Here is a 20630-nt window from a genome sequence, read left to right on the forward strand (position 1 = left end):
GTGGTGCTTTGATTGGTTGCTTGATTTTAAAGTTGGAGAGCCAGCAGCAGGAAGGGGAGGAGCCACATGAACATGGCCAGGTGGGCTGCTTCAGGACTGGAGTCATAGAGATCAGGGGGCGGGAGCGTGGAGTCGCCCCACAGTCTGTCTCTCTCATTCATCTACAGAACAAAAAGAACGAGTGACAGCTTTAGATACATATGCTTTTTACGCTTGATCTTTTTCACTTTGTTATTACGAATTTTATCGTTATATCATCTTATCCTGTCCTTTCTAACAGACACAGTACTTGATGGATGCATAAACAAAGATATACAAGATAAAATAATGTGCACCTGATTATTAATACAGGTTTAGTTGCATAGATGATTGGCTCCTGAGAGCACAATGCTCTCAGAATTCAATTTTGAATGATTGCGGCATTGTGTTCCAATGCAAAATATGTGTCCTGATTGAAACAAGTTGAGAATCACTGCATTAGAAAATAACAAGTCAGCCTACAGTAAGGTGCGTTGCTAGTCTTAACTGGTCTCCCAGTCTGGTCCAGCTGACAAATCCCAAAACCCCTCTAAAACCATAAATCCAGACTAGTGTGGTGAGCTTGGCCAGGCAAGAAAACAAGCAACAGTAATCATGATGGTTTTCTGTTAGCAGTGAGACGAACACATATCTATGCCTTTGTTCAGACAGACGTACAGTAAAAGGCATATCTGACTCTAATCCATGTAATTGATAGAAAAATGAAACAAGAAATCCAATTTTTTACAAACCCAAACAATATGTGATTTGGGTAACACTTCAGTTTAGGGTCCAATTTTCACTATTAACTAGTTGCTTATTTTCATGCATATTACTAGGATATTGGCTCTTTATTATTACTTATAAAGCACATATTAATGCCTTATTCTGCATCACCATATTCTACATCCACAATCCTACCCAATACCTAAACTTAACAACTACCTTAATAACTATAAATAAGCAGTAATCAGTCATAGTAGTTAATTAATGTTAAGAATTGGACCCTAAACTAAAGTGTAACCGTGATTTGAAATCTGATTAAAATGGTATACTTTTTTTCTCTTTTTTTATTTTCTTTTCAAAATGCGTTCCAGTCTGGGCATTCAGAATGTATTTCAAGTCATTTTTGGGGATGCAGTATCATACACGATGCAAATCTGTTTCTCTCACAAGAAAGTTCTGACTGGGATGAATAGAGAATGTGAAAGATGGGTTTTGATCTAATAGGAACATGGCGAGGTAGAATTTCAAAAGGTCCTGGAACACATAATGGCACTCAGACTAGTCGGGATAAAGGCTTGTACCTGTGTGGGCATCTGTGGACGCAGAATGTTCTGCTCGGTCTCCATGGCAGAACCAATGGTGGTAGTGGTCGTCTCGGTGCTGGTAACTAAGACCTGGTTGTAAAGATTAGTATTGGAGCCTGGAGCTTGGTTGGTCGCAGATTTCAGGTCTGTGTCATTCCCGAAAGCCAGAATGGCGTTCTCTGTTTGAAGGGAGGGGAAAAAGTCACATTCACCGTCCTGCCTGCCTTTTGCAGATGAACACGTCTGGAAGGCTGTCATGCCTCAGTGGGCTTTCTCTTTCAGACATGTCCCTTTTTCCAAATGGGTTTGGATTTCATCAACATGCTTTTCTACAATAACAACAACAAAACACACTCAGGGGATCCAAACAACGACTGGCTTATATATAAATGATGTTGACAGAACAGCTGTCAAGATCACAAGCTCCATCATTTGATTCATGTTCTAAATATAGTCCATTTCTATAGTTGACTATACATCCCTATATTACCAATCAGCTAATCCTTCCCTCCAGAAATATGTGTATGTATATAAACCCATCCTAACGGCTTGGCATTTGTCCTTATTTCTTAGCCCATGTCTTCCATTTTCTTTCTTATTCTCGTTCAGTGTGTTTACCCTTGGGAAAGACTGGTTGCATAAAATGGAGTGTGTACTTGAGTGAGCCTCTGTTCCCATGGGTTTGAAAGAAGTTTTATTACCTCCAGTATCTTGATGTTTCCACCAACTCTTACCTATATAGTTAAACACCTATGTGCATTCATTCTGAAATATTCTACAGTAAGCCATGTACCAGCAAAATTATCTTCCATATTAAACCTAAATACAGATTTCAAATCACACTCCTCTTCATTTTCCCCTTTTTATTGGCAATATATGAGTCCATTTGAGAGTCACAGTGACAGGCCTCATGAATGATAATAATCTGAATTGATTAATTCTCGTCTAGTAGGTCACTTGTCTGAAATTACAGTGCCGTGAAAGTCACCTCAATTAAGATACAACTGTGAGGACGGCACTGGATATGAACTATTACTAAGCTTGGTATTCATTTCTGGTGGTGAGGAAAGTGTTTAGTGAAAAAAATGAAAGATTAGATTTATGTATGGTGAACAGTGGCGTGGTTGAGTTTTCTTTCTTAATTTGAAACACTAATTGCTTAATCTTTGTGATCTTAACAGGAGATGAAGCAATAGCGAGAAAGAGAGTAACTTATTGTACGTATTAGTGCCTCTTTAATATAATTATAGTACAGGGTCCTTGTAAAGCATATCACAACCTGCCATTAATATTCATTAAGTGTTTAATGCATCTCTGCACCAAGAGCTTTTTCCCCCCAATTAGTGTTATTTTTGTTTTAGTCATTTTTTATACAAGTAATTTTTCCCACAAGAGGTCGACAGAAACACCCAAACTGACCCAATGTGAGATCTTTTGAGCTGGTTATGCATGAATTGGAGAGTTACTTTGAATTCAAGTTGAAAGAATATGCTTAAATGATATTATTTATTGATCAAATCTTTTAAAGGTAAATAAAATAAAAAATAAATAAAAATATATCAAATGAAATGATATAAGCTTTCTGGACAAAAAAAAGGTATAATTTTAGGGCTACGGGTCATTTTGACCCACGAGGGAAGGACTTGTTATAGGATGCGAGGGAAGGATTGACAATGCAAAAAACAAATAAAAAAAAAAAACAAATGACTGAATAATGTATAAATGACTCGTTTTAAATCGTTGCAAATAGTATTACTGTTTATTGCAGTTCTTTTCCTATAACGGCTAATGGATTTGAAGTCATGCACATTCAAAGAAAATAGCTTACGTCCATGTTGCAAAATAAGGTGGATACAAAAGACTGTATGACTACGTCCTTTGTGTATTTGAGAGGTAGGGGCAGGGTTATAGACAAGCATTAAGTTTACTGTTAGGAATGTCATTTCTTTCAGTTAGCCTTCACCCCAGCCCAGCCCACCTAAAGCCCTCATTATCTGACATTCATATCATAACAGCCATAACACATTGTAATGATAAGAGTGTTAGCAGTGGAGTAATGTGGAGGAGTGTAAATGGTGTGAAGCTGATTAGTCTCTGAATGTTTAGCAAGATGCCATGAGTTGATGCTAATTAAAGCTGCCCACTTGTAGCGTAGCTGAATCACAACAAAGAAACAATCTAATATAGTGTCTATGTACAGAATACAGCGCGCTAAACAGTCCTGTTCATACACCTTTCATGACAGCTGCATTCTATATCCACAGGGACTTCATTAAAGTACACCGTTCAATTTTGAGAATGAGTTTGGTTGATATGTGTTGTATAAACAACCAGATTTGAAAACTAGTTGTCTAACAATGCTAACACTCTTGGAATCGCGATCAGATTAAAGAACTGGCACTAAATCCTTGAAGACAATCCTTGATCAGTCTCAAACAATAAGTGTGGCCTATGTAAAAATGAATTGTCACTCTCTATCATAGCTAAAAGGATATGTTTGGATGTTATGATGGAGAGGGAGACAGATACAGGGAAGCAATGACAACGCCTATAAAGATGTTTAATCAGTGATGTGGAACATATGGTTCCAGTATTCTAACTCTCTATATTTGATGAAGGGCAGGATGAATTTGTGGACAGAGGTGTGTATGGCTGCAGCTAGCAGTGGGAAAAGAAGTGGTGATTCCTCTCTGAACCCCTGACTTTAGAAGCAACTGACCATTTGATAAGCTCCGCCCCTCTTGGATACGGTTGCTCACTCAGACTAAAGAGGTTCAAGAAACTACCATTAGATCAGTTAGCATTAGCTACTCATTTTGATAGCAATTGCTGAGCTGGCACAGGAAATATTTGCTTGTGGATACGCAGTCCTGGACAGAATGGTTTTTCAGCCAATCATGAGTCATTAATATCATGTGACTAATTACTCCACAGAAAAATTTATGAAAATATACTATCCACCTTATTTTTAAAGTAAGAGCAGTTTAACTTTAATGTTCAAGACTTCTGTTGTTATCCACTTACAGTTATTTTAGCAGTACAAAAGTTTTACTGTTAAAGGTAGGGTAGGCAATTTTCGGAGTGGCTAGCAATAGCAAGCTAGCTTTGAAAGCATGAGATCCCAGCCTCCCTTCAGAGCGCTCTTCAAAGCCATGCCTTCTTCAAAACGGACCGAATGCAATGATTGGACGAACATTTTATGGTCCTACGCCTTCCACAGACAATATAAATACATTTAGACCACTTAACTTAGTGGTTGTTATCAGGACATGAAGTGACTTTCATCCAATATAGCAAAAATGTTTCTGGAACAAATCGCCTACCCTCCCTTCCACAGCACTTCTAGTTATTTACCTATAGTGGCCATTGAATTTGAAGTCTCGCACATTCACAGAAAATAACTTAGCTTTCGCTAATTAGATGAAAAATATGATGTAATTTAATATTAATGAAATATATTTTGCTTGCTAAAAAGAATCCTTATTTTATTAGAATATTATTTGTTTTATTTATAACTATTTTTACTAGTATTTATTAATTGTTAGAATACATGGATGCATGGATGAACGATAACATTTTCTGTAAAATGTGCTTATGAAGTGGTAAACATTAAATGGATATTATTCTTACATGAGCTAAAAAAGTGTGAAATTGCAAAGCTTTTTTTTTCTAAACATTTATGCAGTAAATATGATTAAACACTGCAGACTGCTTCAGTATGGAGGTAAACGCAAACATAGCAAAGCACAAAACTGTTCCTAACGTTTTTACCACTAAGGTAATCGGAATGTTTTAGTTACTAGCTTGAATCAATCCATACAGTAAATTAATTAACATTGTTATTACTAGCATTACACACACAAACTTAGCAGTTACTGCTTACCACTAAGAGTCAGGAAATGAGCCGTCACTCTTCCTGCACACTTCTCATCAAAACAATCATCACTCGTTCCGTACCACGTTGGAAGCGCTCTTACGAAACATAACCTTCACATTTTTACTACATTAGTGAATCACTGAATCACTTCCATCTAATTCCAGTTCTCCTGGCTGTTGGCCCACTGACTTCAGCTCTTTTTTTCTGCAGTCTGACTGAATGAAGAAATTCTTGTAATACCTCTCCAGTATTTCATCGTCGTCCCAGGGGTTCTCTGATGGTTTGGGGGCCGGTGTAGCAAGCGAAACTAGTTCAGTAACAGCTGAGGTGAGGACTAGCCTCAATGGACTCACTCTCAAAAAGCTCTTTCAGCGGTTTCCCTCTATCCTGTGCTACTTTTGTCCTGTTTGCTACTCTCGGGCTGTCTCCGCTCCATTAGTTTTACTGCAGGGAGCCAAATTACGCTCAATTACCAAGACACCAGAGGCTAGGCTTAGGCTTGAATCAGCACACATACACACAGACCCAGCACTCCGGACTGCCCCAAGACCCTCAGATAGAATAGGGAGAGATGGCAGAAACTTGACGCTGCAGTTTTTGTAAAAGCCGGAAATACCTTTCAGGAGCAAGCACTTCTGGATCAGAGCTGGAGCTAATCTCCGAGATCTCAGCGGTCAAACTGCAGCACCAGCCCACCTATGAAATGGATGTGTTTACATGGTTGTGTTTGTTATTAGTGGCTCAGAGATGCAGTGGGCCATGAGCAGAGCACACCGCTGAAGATATCCTGTGCTGTTAATGCCTCATTACCGACACGCATTGAAACTTCATTACGTTACATCAAGAGAGTTTTCTCTCAGCGCTGCTGATTGCACAATAATAGTGCTGACTGTGAAGAACAGGGATGCAAATATGTCTCTCTGCTGATCAGCTGGGTCTATTTTTTGTCAATTGAAGTATATGAGTGTACACCTAGTGTGAGATTGTCCTTGTGTCTATATGAGCTTCCCTGCTACACATGCAAAAGGCAGTATGTGAAATGAGTAGGATGCAGAATACTCTGCATTTATGAAATTTAGTAGGTGAGCAAAACCCCCATGACATCCTGCATCTGCAGGGATTCTGAAGCAAGGAAACAATGGACATTTTGCTTTCGAGGCCACTGGAGCAGAAGAGCCGTTTATTTGAAGAGTTGAATTCAAATTGAAATCATGAAAACTATGGGTCCAAATGCTTCTTTGTGAGTAAAAACACCTGAGTAAGGGTCTGCTCCAATACCCACACTTGCAGGTTTGCACTTGACCACTTATCTACTTTCATTACATATTTCCTGTATTTGGCCCAAGTGTTTATATGGATGTGAAGTGTGTGTGTAGAACTTTTGATTACTTATATTAAAATAGACTTTTAAACATCTGTTTAGTAGTCCCCACATAACTAAGTGATTAAAAAGCAGTTGCAAATTGTACAAAATACACACAGCATATTTTCTAGAAATAAATAAGCCACTCCTGACTAGAAGTTGACTATAAAAATGGCATTGTTGAGAGAAAATAAAAACAGATAAGTTGCATCGGTGTATAAGACATTAAAAAATAATGGCTAATACCAGTAAATAAAACAAAACATTTACAAGCATTATAAACTCTACATTATAAAGGTATTTACATTCTAGAAAATATAGTACTCATCTCTGCTACAATAACATGTTCAACACTTTACATTTTACTCCCAAATTTTATGTAACATCTAATTAATTTAACTTACAGTTCACTGGAAGATATTTCATGACGTCTGGCGATTTTAGGGCATGTGAGTTTCTGAACACTATGGATGATGGGATACGCTTAGTGTTAAGGGCACTGAGCGCTGGCATTTTTTCAGACCTGGGACAGTCTGCAGACTGCAAGTGTGGGTTTTGGGAGAGTCCCAATATTGTTTTCACAGTTGTTGTTAGGGTGTCATAGAACTTCTGTCAGGTCAAAGGACAAAGCCAAGATTGTGAATGTCTGGGAAGGTATTTATAATACACACCTGCAAACCAATTAAAGGTTGCAAAGTAATTTCTTCACTGAAGACACTGAATTTAAATGCAGCCAGTTTCGGTGAATTATTTAAAAGTAAAGATGCTACTAACTTGACTGCATTTTTTATTAATTGATTTTTCTTTTCTTTTTTTATGGTGAAGCCACATACTGCAGTGGCGGTTCTACATTGAATTACACCCTGGGCGAGACCCCCTTCGAGCGCCCCCCAATTATTGTTTAATTATTGTTAAGCATAGCAAGAATCATAGCAAAAAGGCTAACAAATAAGAGTTATACCCACCAATTAATATTGCCCCTTCATTCATGACATGGATACCGTAATCATACAGAGAAAACATAGTTGCATACCTTTATCTTTTGCTCGTTTCTAAATTGGGCACCTGATGGCTTTGACCTTTCTTGTCCATCTCTTATTTGGGACTCGACATCGACAATCAACAGATTTCCCCTGATCCCCCCCATACCAACTGTCACTCACGACGAGTCACGACCAGAAGTCAAGACTAAACCAATTCACCTTGGTGGTGACTGGTGACCAAGTAATCGTTTTGTATTACCTATTTTTATTAGCCATTCAGACAATTCAGAAAAACAAAAATGTGCAGGAAATATAGAGGCCTGTATTTATAATATTCTGAATGAAATGTGCGTTATTTGGAAGAAAGTCAAGGTGTGACTGACTTAGATAACTATATGGATCCCCCGTTTCCCCCCCTTGTCCGTTCCATTTGGGAGGGACCCAGAGGTGAACTGTCATCCGCGCCCGCGCCTCCACGCCCCCTCCCCTTTCCCCTTCTCAAACAAACAACTTCTGTGCATGGCATCTTCTCAGCAATCAGGGGCGCCTGCAGCTGCAGGGGGCGCAAATTTGCCAATCCCCCACACAGTAAAATGATAGATAATAGAAAACCGCTTCGCGGCGCAGATTTTTTTTCTGCTCGTGCCGGCGGCGCCGCCCCCCCCAAAAATGCCGCCCCGGGCGATTGCCCGGTTCGTCCGTGCTAAAAACCGCTACTGACATACTGTATAGTAGTCACAACATTTGGTTTGAAATTTGCTTCGAAAAAAAAAAAAGTATGCTCTATATATGAATGTGTGTAGGATGAATGAAATTCGGACATACTACATCCGTCATGTTGTCACTGTGACCTATATGGCGTCACTTGCGTCACTTCACTGTCTTTCCAAAATCTTCTCCCATGAGATAGTAAAGTGTCCATCAAACAGTCATCCAGGTACTTTTTGCATACTGATACTGTGAATTCAGACAAACTACTTGGTTCACATGCTCTTTTTTGCCCCCTATATAGTATGGAAGAAGGCATATTTGGATGCAGGGCATGTCTCCATCCAACAATGATCATAACATTTATGTGTGATATAGAACAGGGAAGAAGTTTTTACTCACTCAGGCAATTGTTGTCATGAAAATGGCTGAGGAAGTGGTTGCACTGATCTCGGAAATTCCCACTAGCCGCACAAGAGCACCACGGTCCCACATTGGATGTTGAGTTATCTAGGTAGTTTGGAGTGATAATGCTACCTACAGGGAGAGCGAGAGAGGGAAATAACACAGAACAGAACATCAGTTGCAAAACAGAAAGCCAAATGCGGTACAAGTATAGCAGTATCCCATAAATGTATTCATCTGTCATAAGTCTTGTATTATGGGAAAATATCAGCTAAGACAGATACAGTATGAAAAGCTGTCAATCTTTATCTTGTGTGTGGGTTATATAAGTGTGCTACAACATTGATTGCAGATGATATATTTCTGTAGCTCTTAGAACTGTGTCTTTGTTCAGTAGGGAGGGAAAATGACCGCTTTTTCAGCGTGTGAGTGAGTGAGTGTCAGCTGAAAGCGGGAAAAATGGAGGTGCTGCAGAGAGAAATAACACGGAACAGAACATCAGTTGCAAAACAGAAAGCCAAATGCGGGACCAATAGCGGTATCCCATAAATGTATTCATCTGTCATAAGTCTTGTATTATGGGAAAATATCTTCTTTGTCAGATTCAAACTTTATTTGGCATTTTACACAAAATAGGGTATAAAAAGAGCTTGAATTGTTTTCTTTCTTTTTGTCTACATATACTATAGAACCCTGATTTGTGTGTTCTCTTAAATAAATCAAGTTGATAACAAGGTTTCAAATAACAGTGTAGCTTTGAAGAAACTTTTGTGCATTTTTATGTTATTTTGAATTTCTTTAACTATTTAAGAAATGTGCTATTGTTGTTTAAACGGTGATAAAACAGAGGTTCATGCTTATTGGTTTTCTTCATCAGCTCCATAAGGCTGGCCAAAGAACTCATTGATGGTTCTATACTTGAGTTTCAGAAGAAATGAAGGAATCTAGGATTGATCTTTGATTCTTCAGTGACATTTGACACTCACATATAAAATGTTGTAAAGACTTCTTTTTTTAGCTTAGAGATATTGCAAAATGCTATCCTCATGCTATCTCTTTCAAGTGCAGAAAAGTTTATAATATATTTGTTTTTTATTGCATTAATTATTGTTTCAATTAATTGTTCAAACTTCTATGGCTAGTCTTCGCTCTTCTCAGCATGGTCTGTTGGTTGTCCATCAAACGTGGATTTTTAAAACATATTTGAAAACATATATTTTTATTTCTTGTTGTTTCAATACACCAATACTATTGCTGATTTATTTTGTGTTGTCCTTGTATTATGCATGTGGTCAACACTCCTCCAGCTGACTGACGCACATCGGCACAGAGACACTTTCACATTACTGATGATTAAATATGTTACATTTGAAAGCAATCACTCAGTTTTACTCTATAGGCCCTCAGCTAAGACAGATATGAAAAGCTGTCAATCTTTATCTTGTGTGTGGGTTATATAAGTACGCTACAACATTGATTGCAGAGGATATATTTCTGTAGCTCTTAGAACTGTCTTTGTTCAGTAGGGAGGGAAAATGACTGCTTTTTCAGTGTGTGAGTGAGTGAGTGTAGAAGCTGTCGGCTGAAAGCGGGAAAAGTGGAGGTGCTGCACTCTAGAACACTATGGTCTGATAGGGACCCGTTTAAACACATTGATTTCTTTTGTCCCAGAACACAAAAGTGCAACATCTTCACAACCGCGCTTGGAAAATACTGCCGTAATGACTAATAGCCAGGACAGAGTGCTTGTTCTCTTTTTTCTCTCCACTATCTTTTTCTTGCCATTTCTGACTTCTAGATTTGTTAATGTCACAAACTCTTCTGTAGTTCTCTTTACTAGCAAATATCATATGGCATCCTTGACGTCAACCCTGATGCGTCAACCAAACATCATGGCTTATTTGAATACAATGTATGTGAAAACTGTTTGAAAGCTACGGGTGCAGGGGAAAATATTTATTTGTGTGTTTAATGTTTGTTTCTGATATTAGCTGTGTTATTTTAGTAAATTAATAGTTAATAGTTATAATACTTACTAATACTATAATTAGTATTATTATTATAGTTATTATTTTAGTAAAGTTTTAGTAATTTTGTTGTGTACTTTGTCATTTTCATTTCTTTTTTAAAACATGTCTTTATAGTTTTTTATTTCAGTTTTAGTTATTTTGGTACATCAAGTTAACCTACATGAAAATGAGAAACGTTGAATGAATGAATGATGAATGAGGTATCGCTTTATTTCAAGTAACGACATTTTAGGCACAAAACTGCAATAGCAACAGTATTTATGACATAATTTGCATAATTGCATGCTCCTGGTCACATTTATTATAGTGAAATGTGTCTCATAGCTGCTTGTCTCCAAATAAATTACTTTCGTAGAGCAACCCACATTGTTTTTCTTGCAATACATCCACAGACAAATGTTGTGAAAAGTTCTGTTCTAAATTTTAAGTGGAAGCTGAAATCTTGTCATCCTCAATCATTACTTGGTTATTGTGGTGATCGGCTTCTGCTAGCTGTCTTAGTGGTCCTCACGTCAATGACACTGAATGTTGCCTAGGTTTTGCTAGATCTTAGCTCAGCATTTGATACAATTGATCATTTAATCTTGGTTGAACGTTTAAGACAAAATGTGGGAATCCAAGGAACTGCTCTAAGCTGGTTTGCCTCTTATCTTCAAAATAGAACCTTTTCTGTTAAAATTGGAAACCTTTCTCATCAATAGCTTCGATCACATGTGGGGTCCCTCAAGGTTCCATTCTGGGACCAGTGCTATTTTCATTGAATATGCTTCCTCTTGGTTCTATTTTTAAGAAATATAGCATTTCGTATAATTTTTATTCTGATGACACCCAGATGTATCTGCCCATAAAGTCTGGAGATGATAAATCCGTTAATTCTAAAAAACGTAAAATGCTGGATGAATAATAACTTTCTCCAGTAAAATAAGGAAAAAACAGAAATTATTATATTTGGCCCTAATAGCTGTGCCTTATTAGTCCTCATAGTTGAATTTGTGGGCTTCTGCTTGTCCACTCGCGTTTTGAGGACTGACCACAGGTTCTGTATGGGTTCTCTGGCAGTGTTTTTGGGCAGAACTGTGAGAGAGCCCACTCCCTTGGATGAAAAGCAACCCCACATATGGTCTTGTGATGCTTCACCGTTGGCATGACACAGGACTCACCTTTTCTTCACAGCTTTCACCTTTTCTTCTCCAGATAATCGATTTTCCAGGTGTCCCAAACAGTCAAAGAGGCTTTATCAGAGAAAATAACTTTGCACCAGTCTTTTGCGGTCTAATCCAGGTACTTCCTGCAGAATTTCAGCCTGTCTTTGATCTTATTCTTGGAAATAAGTGGCTTCTTTGCTGCCCTTCTTGACACCAGGCCATTGACCAAAAGTCTTCGCTTTACCGTGCAGGTGCACTCAAACCCACCTGCTGTAAAAACTGTAAGTTGCTATTTGGTTATGTAGCTTGGTGTAAACCCGGCCGAGTGTTTGGGGTCTGATCTGCATTATATGTGTCATCAATGTGACACAACCATGACTACTAGCAGCAACTGATTACCATTATTAAGTAACTATTCAGAGCGAGAAGGTACCAGCTTCTACTAAAACTTTATAACAATACTTTTCACAGCATTTGTCTGTGGATTTGTCGCATGAGATGCAAGAAAAATGACGTGGGCTGCACTCATAAGGCTTAAAAGCTTAGTTCACCCAATGTTATGGCCAAAAACATTTGAAACATTCTTCAAAATATCTTCTTTTGTATTCCACAGAAGAAAGAATGTCACAGGTTTGCAATGAGAGTGAGTAAATGATGGCCACATTTTGCAAGTGTCTGCATCACATGCATTGTTGATAAGGTTTAGTAAACCCCCAAGAGCAAGTGTGTGTCCCTATCCCAGTGGTCTTCCCTTCCCATAATTGCACCTGTTGGTGCATAAGCGAAGCTTGATAAGATTGTAATGCCCATAATTCTAATCTATGTGACTGGTGTATGTGATAAGCCAGGTTGCACTATGTTGTCCAGATTTCTCACCTATCAGACCGGTGTATGCAATAAGGCAGGCTCCGTAATTTTCTTGCTGGCAGCCGCTGGCGGTAAGCTCGGAGGGTTGGCAGTCGTGCTGGAACTGAGCCCAGCGAGACCTGTGGGAACCACAACAACACATCCATCATTCAGCCAGTCAGCAAATCCTCAGAAACACACATTCCCACTTTCCTCTATGCTCCCTTACGCTATATGTGTAGGTGGGGCTACACACTCTGTTATGTTTTGTCCTCTTCTGTTCTGTTTAAAAAGCTTTACACCAACACACTCTGCTCCATCCTCAGTCTTTTTCTCCTTTTTTTTCTTCAATTAAATATTCTTCAATCTAAATATACACAATCCTGATCCATTTTTTTTGCTCTCATTTTAATCAGACATGACTGTAATTCAGGGTTCTGGAGAACTGCCAGATATTCAGCCGACTGAAAGAGTGGCAGCAACCGGCCGGGACCATTTACATGCAGGTCACATTCCGCCAGTCCTCTGGTCACCGATCAATCATTTAACCAGGTCAGTCTCAGAGGAATCACCCACATTCCCTGCTGATTTCTTATGCTAACTGGCTGTTGTGGCTGTAAGTGATCTCCTTTTGTGTAATGTGTTGTGTCAGCAGAGTGCTTGCTTGGTTCAAGCGCGATGGTTGATCGATGGCAGAGACAGATGAAAGCCTTTGTGTTTGTGATGTAAAAAGAGGAGGCTCAAATATGACCAAACCCAGCTCTATTGAGAGCCTTGTAGAGTGACTGCAGCTGTCAGACGTATAGTGACTCAAATGTGTTTGTTGAATCTACATCTCTCTCTATTTCTCCATAGTGAACATATAAAGTAACAAGGAGAATGAAAACTTTCTATACTTTTATTAGTGTTGATGATGTACAGTCTTCTAGCTGCATAATCTTCATTTTGTGTTATTGCGTTTTAAAATCAGCACTGCCACAAGGGGTGCTATAGCATACATATTTTCTATGGCCTGTTTTCAACTTTAAAGATAGTAGTAAAAAAAAAAAGTGTTTCTTTAGCAGCAAATACACATATGAAAATAATTTCTGAAGGACCATGTGACACTGAGGACTGGAGTAATGATGCTGAAAATAACATTTTAAAATAAATATTCAAATTAGAAATAAACATTTATTTTAATTTGTAAAAAATATTATGGTTGTATTTTACTGTATTTTTGATCAAACTAAATGCAGCTTTGGTGATTTCTTTCACAAACATTAAAAACTTACTGAAACAAACTTTTAAACAGAATAGTATTTGTCAGCAGTTTGTAGAATGTGTTTTGTTAAAGTTACTGGTGGCCAAAATAATAACTTTCCCTTAAAATGTCTTTAGAAGTTTGTGAAGGTTTACTTGCAAAACACAGCTGGTCATGTGATCTCAACCATAAGTGTACAACCCTTGTTGTGCAATAAAATAACATTTCAGGTGCTACTGATATGACTGAAGTGTTTATCTCATCTGATTTTATCATTTTAAATTTTAAACACATCTAACTAATTTCATTTTTTTCAGACCTTGAACTTGTGAACCTTTATATATTGCGTCCTACAATGCACAGTGATGCAATCTTCAGTGTCCTCAAAAGAGCTTGATTGAATTTATAGCGGCTGTTTTCACACACAATACTCACTTGCACACATAGTCGGCCTCACAAACACGAAGCTGGACCAAGCAATTGGGTTTTTCCCTTTCTTCATATGAGCACGCAGGCACAATGGTCTGGCGTCGACGCTCTGCGCATGCAGTGTCGGTGCACGGACAGAAGAGTAGCTCGTGCGTGTAGTCGGGCGGCACGCGGTCGAAGAACTTTCTCAGTGCTTTGCTGCATCGCCCACGGTTACAGGGCCCGGCTAGCGCTGACGGGGCGATGCACGCCGACACGTACTCCGTTCGTAGCTTCTGACACGTCTCGTCAACATTACAGGCCTTGGCGGCGTCCAAACAACGGTTCACAGTTGTCATGCCCACCTCAGACTCTGAAAGGAAAGAGAGAAGCTTGGGATTTAGGGTATAAAGAGATTAACGTGTTAGTAACACTTGCCTCCGTTGGAGTGCAAACAAAGAGATACTTGGAGTGGCTGCAGCCATACAGTCGCTGTCCAGTGCTGAAACTGAAGCCTATACACAAGATATCACAGAATACCAAACCACAACTGCAAAATGTGGCATTACCTACAAACTCACATAACATGCGTTGTACACCAACTCAATCTCATAAGAAAACATAACTATTTTGCAAGGTGATGATTTTATATGAAACGACTGGAAAAATGGTCGGTGTGCCCGGCGCATGGTCTAAAATGTTTAATGGGTTTATTTTGGGCGTAACATGCAATAAACCAATCATAGAGTAATTTCCCATTACCAGGTTTTTGTTGAGGGTGCAATCTATTTCTGTTGCCTCAAAATAGCAACACGCCAACAATGTGTCAGGACACACCTCATTTTCAGACCAGCACGTCCATGGGCGCAGAACGTGAAAATTATAACTGCAAATTATAATTGTGCCGGGTGTATGATAGGGCCCAATGTTCTTTTTTATATTCAAGAGATTGTGCTCAAAATATGTTAAAAACATACAAATGAGATACAAATTTGTCAAAACATAACACAGATATGAATCGGCATGACCGTGTGTTCAATGCACTTACAAAAGAATTCCAATTTTATAACTAATGTCATCAAGTGTATCGACTAATCAATGGTCCAAGGATAGACACACATCTTGTTCCGGACGGCCTTGTCCAGCTGTCAGAGCGGATGGAGTTTTCGAGGTGCACTCTTGCTCATTGTTCAAATGAGGGTTAAGGTTCTCTTTCTCTCATGTACTAACGAAGGTTTGAGTTGGATGCGAGTGTGTGGCCCATGTGTGCTGCTAATGAATAGAGCATGAGTGTGAATGAAAGTTGAATGAGTCTGGTCTCTATCACGGAGCAGGTCCCAGCTGAGACTGGCTGCTGCTGCTGCTTCATTTTTCATATCAGACCGCAGAGAGCCTGCCAGCATTACACTGCCTCAGAGCTTTCTTATCTCTCTCTCTCTTTCTCTCTCTCTCTCCCATGAGCCATGAACTTTTTTAGCCACTGCCCTCTTCATTGTCATCTTTTCTTCATCTTCACCTCCTCTAGATCTTTTATCATGCTCTATTTTTTAGCCATCCATTCAACCATCTCATGGTTTTTTCTTTGCTTCCTTCCTTCAGTTTCCTGTCCTTCCCTTATTTCTTTGCTTCCTTTCTTTGTTTCCTTTTTTTCCTTACTTTGCTTCCTTCCTTTCTTTATTCACTTAATTTGCTTCCTTTCTTTCTTTGCTCCTTTCCTTTGCTTCCACCCCTTTTCTTCATTCCTTTCTTCTTTCCCTACTTTCCCCCTTCTTTAATCCATAATTTTGTGCTTTCTTTCTTTTTTCCTTCCTTGTTTCCTACCTTCCTTTCTACTATGCATTATTTCTTTGCTTGTTTCCGTTTCCTTTGCTTCCTTCTTTCCTTTCATTGTTTCCTTCCTTTTTTCTTGCTTCCTTTTTTTCTGTCTTTGCTTCCTTCTTTCTTTCTTTCCTTCCTTAATTTTTCTCTCTTCCTTCCTTTCCATTTTACTACTTTCTTTTCTCCTTTATTTCCATCCCTCCCACCTTCCTTCCTAACTTCATTCAGTTCCTTCCGTTGCTTCTTTCCATCCTTCATTCCTTTCTATCATCATTCGCTTCCTTTCTTCCGTTGCTTCATTCTTTAATTTGTTTCCTTGCTTACTTCCTTTGTTTACTTTCATCCTTCCTTTGTTGCTGACTTCCTTCCTTTCTTTGCTTGCATCCTTCCTTTCTTTCATCCTTTGCTTTCTTCTTTTTTCTCCCTTTACTTCCTGTCTTTGCTGGCTTCCTTCCTTTCTTTCATCATTCGCTTCCCTTGCTTCCTTCCTTTCTTTGCTTGCATCCTTCCTTTCGTCCTCTCTTTATTTTTCTTGCTTCCTTTCCCTACTTTCTTTTCACCTTATTTATTTCCAACCTTCTGTCCCTCCTTCTCTTTATTTTTTTTAATAAATTTTTTCCTTCCTTCCTTTCTTTCTTTCATATTAAAGAGATTCTGCTCAAATCTGTTTTAGCGAGATTACTTTCTCATCCATCATAATGGATTTTGCGAGCTTGTGATCAATACTGAGCCAATATTCTGGACTCTGGTACATTGCTGTATACACAGATTTTAGATGTAATTACATCAGAGTTTGTTAGGACCAATCAGAGTATTACTACAGGCCTTACACTTCACACACATACACTTACACTCATTAATATATCTACAATTAAAGATGTATCTTTCAAGGCTAACACAATATATTCAGTAAAGTACAGTACATTGAAAGCCTCAGAGTGAGATAATATGTAATAGAGATAATAAAGACTAAAAAAAAAATTAAACACATAGAGAGAAAGAGAGAAAGTACCTATTTGGATAAGTTGGCCTTTTACTGGCCGAACAGCCTGTTACAAGATCATTATAATGTTAAGAATATATATTTCTTACATTTTTAACAGTTTCTTTGTCTCTTTTATTATTATGTCTGTGTCTATCTCCCCTCCTCTTTCTAATTTCCACACTTTTGTTTGATCTTTGTTATCTCAAGCCAGCTTGTTAAACGCTCTCTGTGTTTGAGAGTTGAGAGCAGCCATCATTAAAAGTCATGCATGAATGACCGACATTACTTCCATTACTTTGAGGAAATCGTTCTCTGTCCTATCCCCAAGAGTTTAAATGTTATTTTATGTGTGTCTGCTTGGACTCAAGTGTGTCTATGAGTGTGTGCACACACGAGAGATGATGAGTAAATGGATCATTATGTGCTGCCCTCGGGGTCCATAAAATTCAGCTCATGCCTGAAGCACCCCATAAACTGAGGCTGACAAACTGACAGTTTTAGTCATGTGGCTCCTCCAAAAATAAGTTTCTAAACTTGGCGTGCTGCTATTTTGAGGGAACATAATGAGATGGGAGAGAGAGATGAGAGAGTGATGAGCAAAAAGTCTTATTAGAGAACAAAATTCTGAAATAAATCACCCAACCGTTTAGTCTTTGTTAGGTCTGATCTGAGAGTCTTCGGCCCACAGCGAAATGTTTATTCTGTTCTTGACAGGTCCCTAATGCATGCCTCGTTTAGTAGGAAACGCAGTTTATCATCAACAGTGCCGATGAACTCCAGCTATGTTATATCCAAGTACATTAAACAAAGTGCTCATGTTTTGCTGTTGTAGGCTATTAAGCTCTGTCCTATTAATAACTCTTCATTGCTAATGCTTGGCATAGAAGTGACAAAACACATCGTGATCAGTTCCAAATATCAGATCCAACATCATAGTGCATAATCGGCATAGTGTGTCTGTGAAAATCACTGACCTGCAGCGATGGAGGCCAGGCGAACATAATCAAAGCCCCGCTCAACAGGCTCATAGGGGTAATTCTCCACCAAGCTCAGCCCTGTAAACGCACAAACAAATAGGGTTTTCGTGGCTATGGTAACAGAGTATTTTGTGTCTGTGAATTAATGGGAGAGTCACAGGTAAAAGTTCAGTTTGAAGTAATGCTTCTATAATGCTAAACTGGTTAGCATATTAAAACGCAGCGTCTAATTAGCATCCATTGAAGTGGTTTCCGGGGACCGCGTGGGTGTGTGGGCATTAGAACTTGTAATTGCATCATTGTGCGAGCGGGTGCTTAGTATGCAAGCGACAAAGTAATATTATGAATATGGATTCGCTCACCGTGCAGTACGGACTGCTTGAGGCTCCAGTAGATGCTAAGACAGTTCTTCTCTCTCTTCATACCCCGTTTGCACTGGCACAGGTGCAGGGGGCTGGACAGGAGGGCCGTCACCGCGTTCTCGCAGTGGTTGCGCGCTCCCGGACCGAGCTTCACGCTCCCGCCGCCCGCGACGCACTGCCGCAGCGTTCTCAAGCGCGGGCTGCACGCCTCGTCACTAGAGCACGAATCTCCCGCAGTCAGACAGTCCCACCGGCCCCCGAACACCAGCCGCGGAACCCCTGCACACAGATCATTTACTGTCCATAACACTTTGCAATAAGGTCCCATTAGTTAACATTAGTTCATGCATCAACTAATAACTAACAATGAGCATTTTTACAGTAATTCTTGCCTAATTGATAATGTACACCCAGCCTGTTGTTATCACAAATTAAACCCCAATTGGGTGTAGCCTACAAGGTTACTTACCAGATAAATAATTAGACACGAAATGGTTTAAGTTGAAATATTGTATTAGCTCATTAAACGTATCATTGAAGAATAAGCGCTCCAAGCAAGCAGCTTAGACAAACAGACAAGTTCAAACACGACATAGGACATGATTTTAGAAGAAATCTTACCTTACCTTATTATCTTATAATTCATTACAGTGTACAAAGCAAAAGTTCTAGCAACAAGATGAACACTTCAACAATATTAGCCTATAGGTTTCACTATATAAATAGGCTACACTCAATGCACCAGCTTGAATGAAGCGAGAGAGAGCGAGAGACATGAAAGAAGAACCAGCCTCAAATTTGGATGATACTTCATTATGTTGGCTAAGTGTTGCTATTGCCAATTGCCATTATCATAGAATAACTGACCTTTAAAAAAATTGAACATAAATGGAACATTTTGTAAAAAGTTACTGATTTGTCTTTAGTATACAACATTTATTGTATAATATACAACATTTATTGCTGTAAACAAATAGCAATATTAGAACCAATGTGGGCAACTAAGGGACTAATTTAAATGTTTATCCCATGTCAACCTCATCCACTTTTTCCTGCCTTTTCACAGTTATGCCACTTGTTTTCCGAGGGTCAGTGAGCAGAAAAGTGTGGAGGACTGAATGACAAAGCACTTGAGTACCAGAGTTGTTCATCATAGGACAATTTCATTCTTCCCGAAAATTACCTGCATAATATGCGACAAAGCAAAACAAAACTGTGCCCTTCTTTGATTGTAAAAATATGAAAAGAACCCACATTCTAACCAGAAGTTAATGGCAGAGAAATATTCTGAAAGTCTCAAGGGCAAAAATTGCATCTCTCACACCTGTTTAGCTGAAACCCATGTCAATAACTTCAGCAGGAAAAAAATATTTTCAACAGCTGTCTATAAGTTTCCCAATACAATGCGTGTACTTTCCCTTATAGTCTTTGTTTAGCTTGTTTAGTGTGTGATGCAGTAAATAACTTTTATTGCTTACATCGTGAGATCTTAATGATCTCTGCACTGTTTAAAGCTGAATGCAATAATGGTCTTATTGAGAGTAGTTTCAGCCTCAGACGGCCCACTCACGGAGTGCCCACCATGTCTGTCCAGAGCATCCGATTGATATAGCACACAAAACTGGCAAGCATATCTGAAAAGTTTAGGTTTGAGTTTTTTCCACGCCAGTCAATGATTGAACCTGCCCCTGGAGCTGCTGATACAGTTCTCAGCCGTCTTTGAGCCTGTTCTGTGTGCCTCCGTAACTATCTGGTTTGGTTCAGCTACCAAATCGGACAGAAGGAAAGTGCAATGGACTGTCAGGACTGCTGAGAAGATTATTGGTGCTCCACTGCCCACCCTCCAAGAGCTGTACATCTCCACAGTGAAGAAATCACACACACTCAGGCCACTGCCTCTTTGAACACTTGCTACAGAGCGTTGAGCACTAGAACATCCAAGCACGAGTTTTTCCCCTCAGGCCATCTTCCTCATGAACATTTAAAGACTCCCTGTGGTGAAAATCTGTTTTTTATTGTTGTTTATACGTCTATGTGGTGTTTTTATAAGAAAAACCATGTGCAAATTCATAAGTCAACACCATTGCTGAGTATTTTCTCCTTAACACGGCAGTGTTCCAAAGACGTAGTTTGAAATCACCATTGTTCTCTA

The 20630-nt window shown here is 39.0% G+C and overlaps 1 protein-coding gene across 1 annotated transcript; it reads right to left on the minus strand.

The window, feature by feature from the left end:
* gfra4a (GDNF family receptor alpha 4a) lies at nucleotides 1–18872 on the minus strand. Its single transcript, XM_081351798.1, has 7 exons — nucleotides 18479–18872; nucleotides 18114–18194; nucleotides 14364–14709; nucleotides 12716–12825; nucleotides 8662–8796; nucleotides 1326–1507; nucleotides 1–161 (listed from the first exon to the last, which is right to left on the minus strand). Exons 1-7 carry the CDS (start codon nucleotides 18804–18806, stop codon nucleotides 27–29), a joined length of 1317 nt encoding a protein of 438 aa, XP_081207924.1. The 5' UTR covers nucleotides 18807–18872; the 3' UTR covers nucleotides 1–26.
* Nucleotides 18873–20630: the final 1758 nt, after the last annotated feature.

This window comes from Scardinius erythrophthalmus, assembly GCF_964197995.2.
Source record: "Scardinius erythrophthalmus genome assembly, chromosome: 21".
NCBI lineage: Eukaryota > Metazoa > Chordata > Actinopteri > Cypriniformes > Leuciscidae > Scardinius > Scardinius erythrophthalmus.

Bases quoted from the DNA above. Each gene is read 5' to 3' on its own strand.
- gfra4a (XM_081351798.1), bottom strand. From the start codon at position 18,806: ATGGGACCTTATTGCAAAGTGTTATGGACAGTAAATGATCTGTGTGCA. The intron at 8,797-12,715 runs GTGAGAAATCTG...CTCTCCCTGTAG, and splicing joins TGCATACACCGGTCTGATAG to GTAGCATTATCACTCCAAAC. The intron at 162-1,325 runs GTACAAGCCTTT...TTTGTTCTGTAG, and splicing joins GTCCACAGATGCCCACACAG to ATGAATGAGAGAGACAGACT.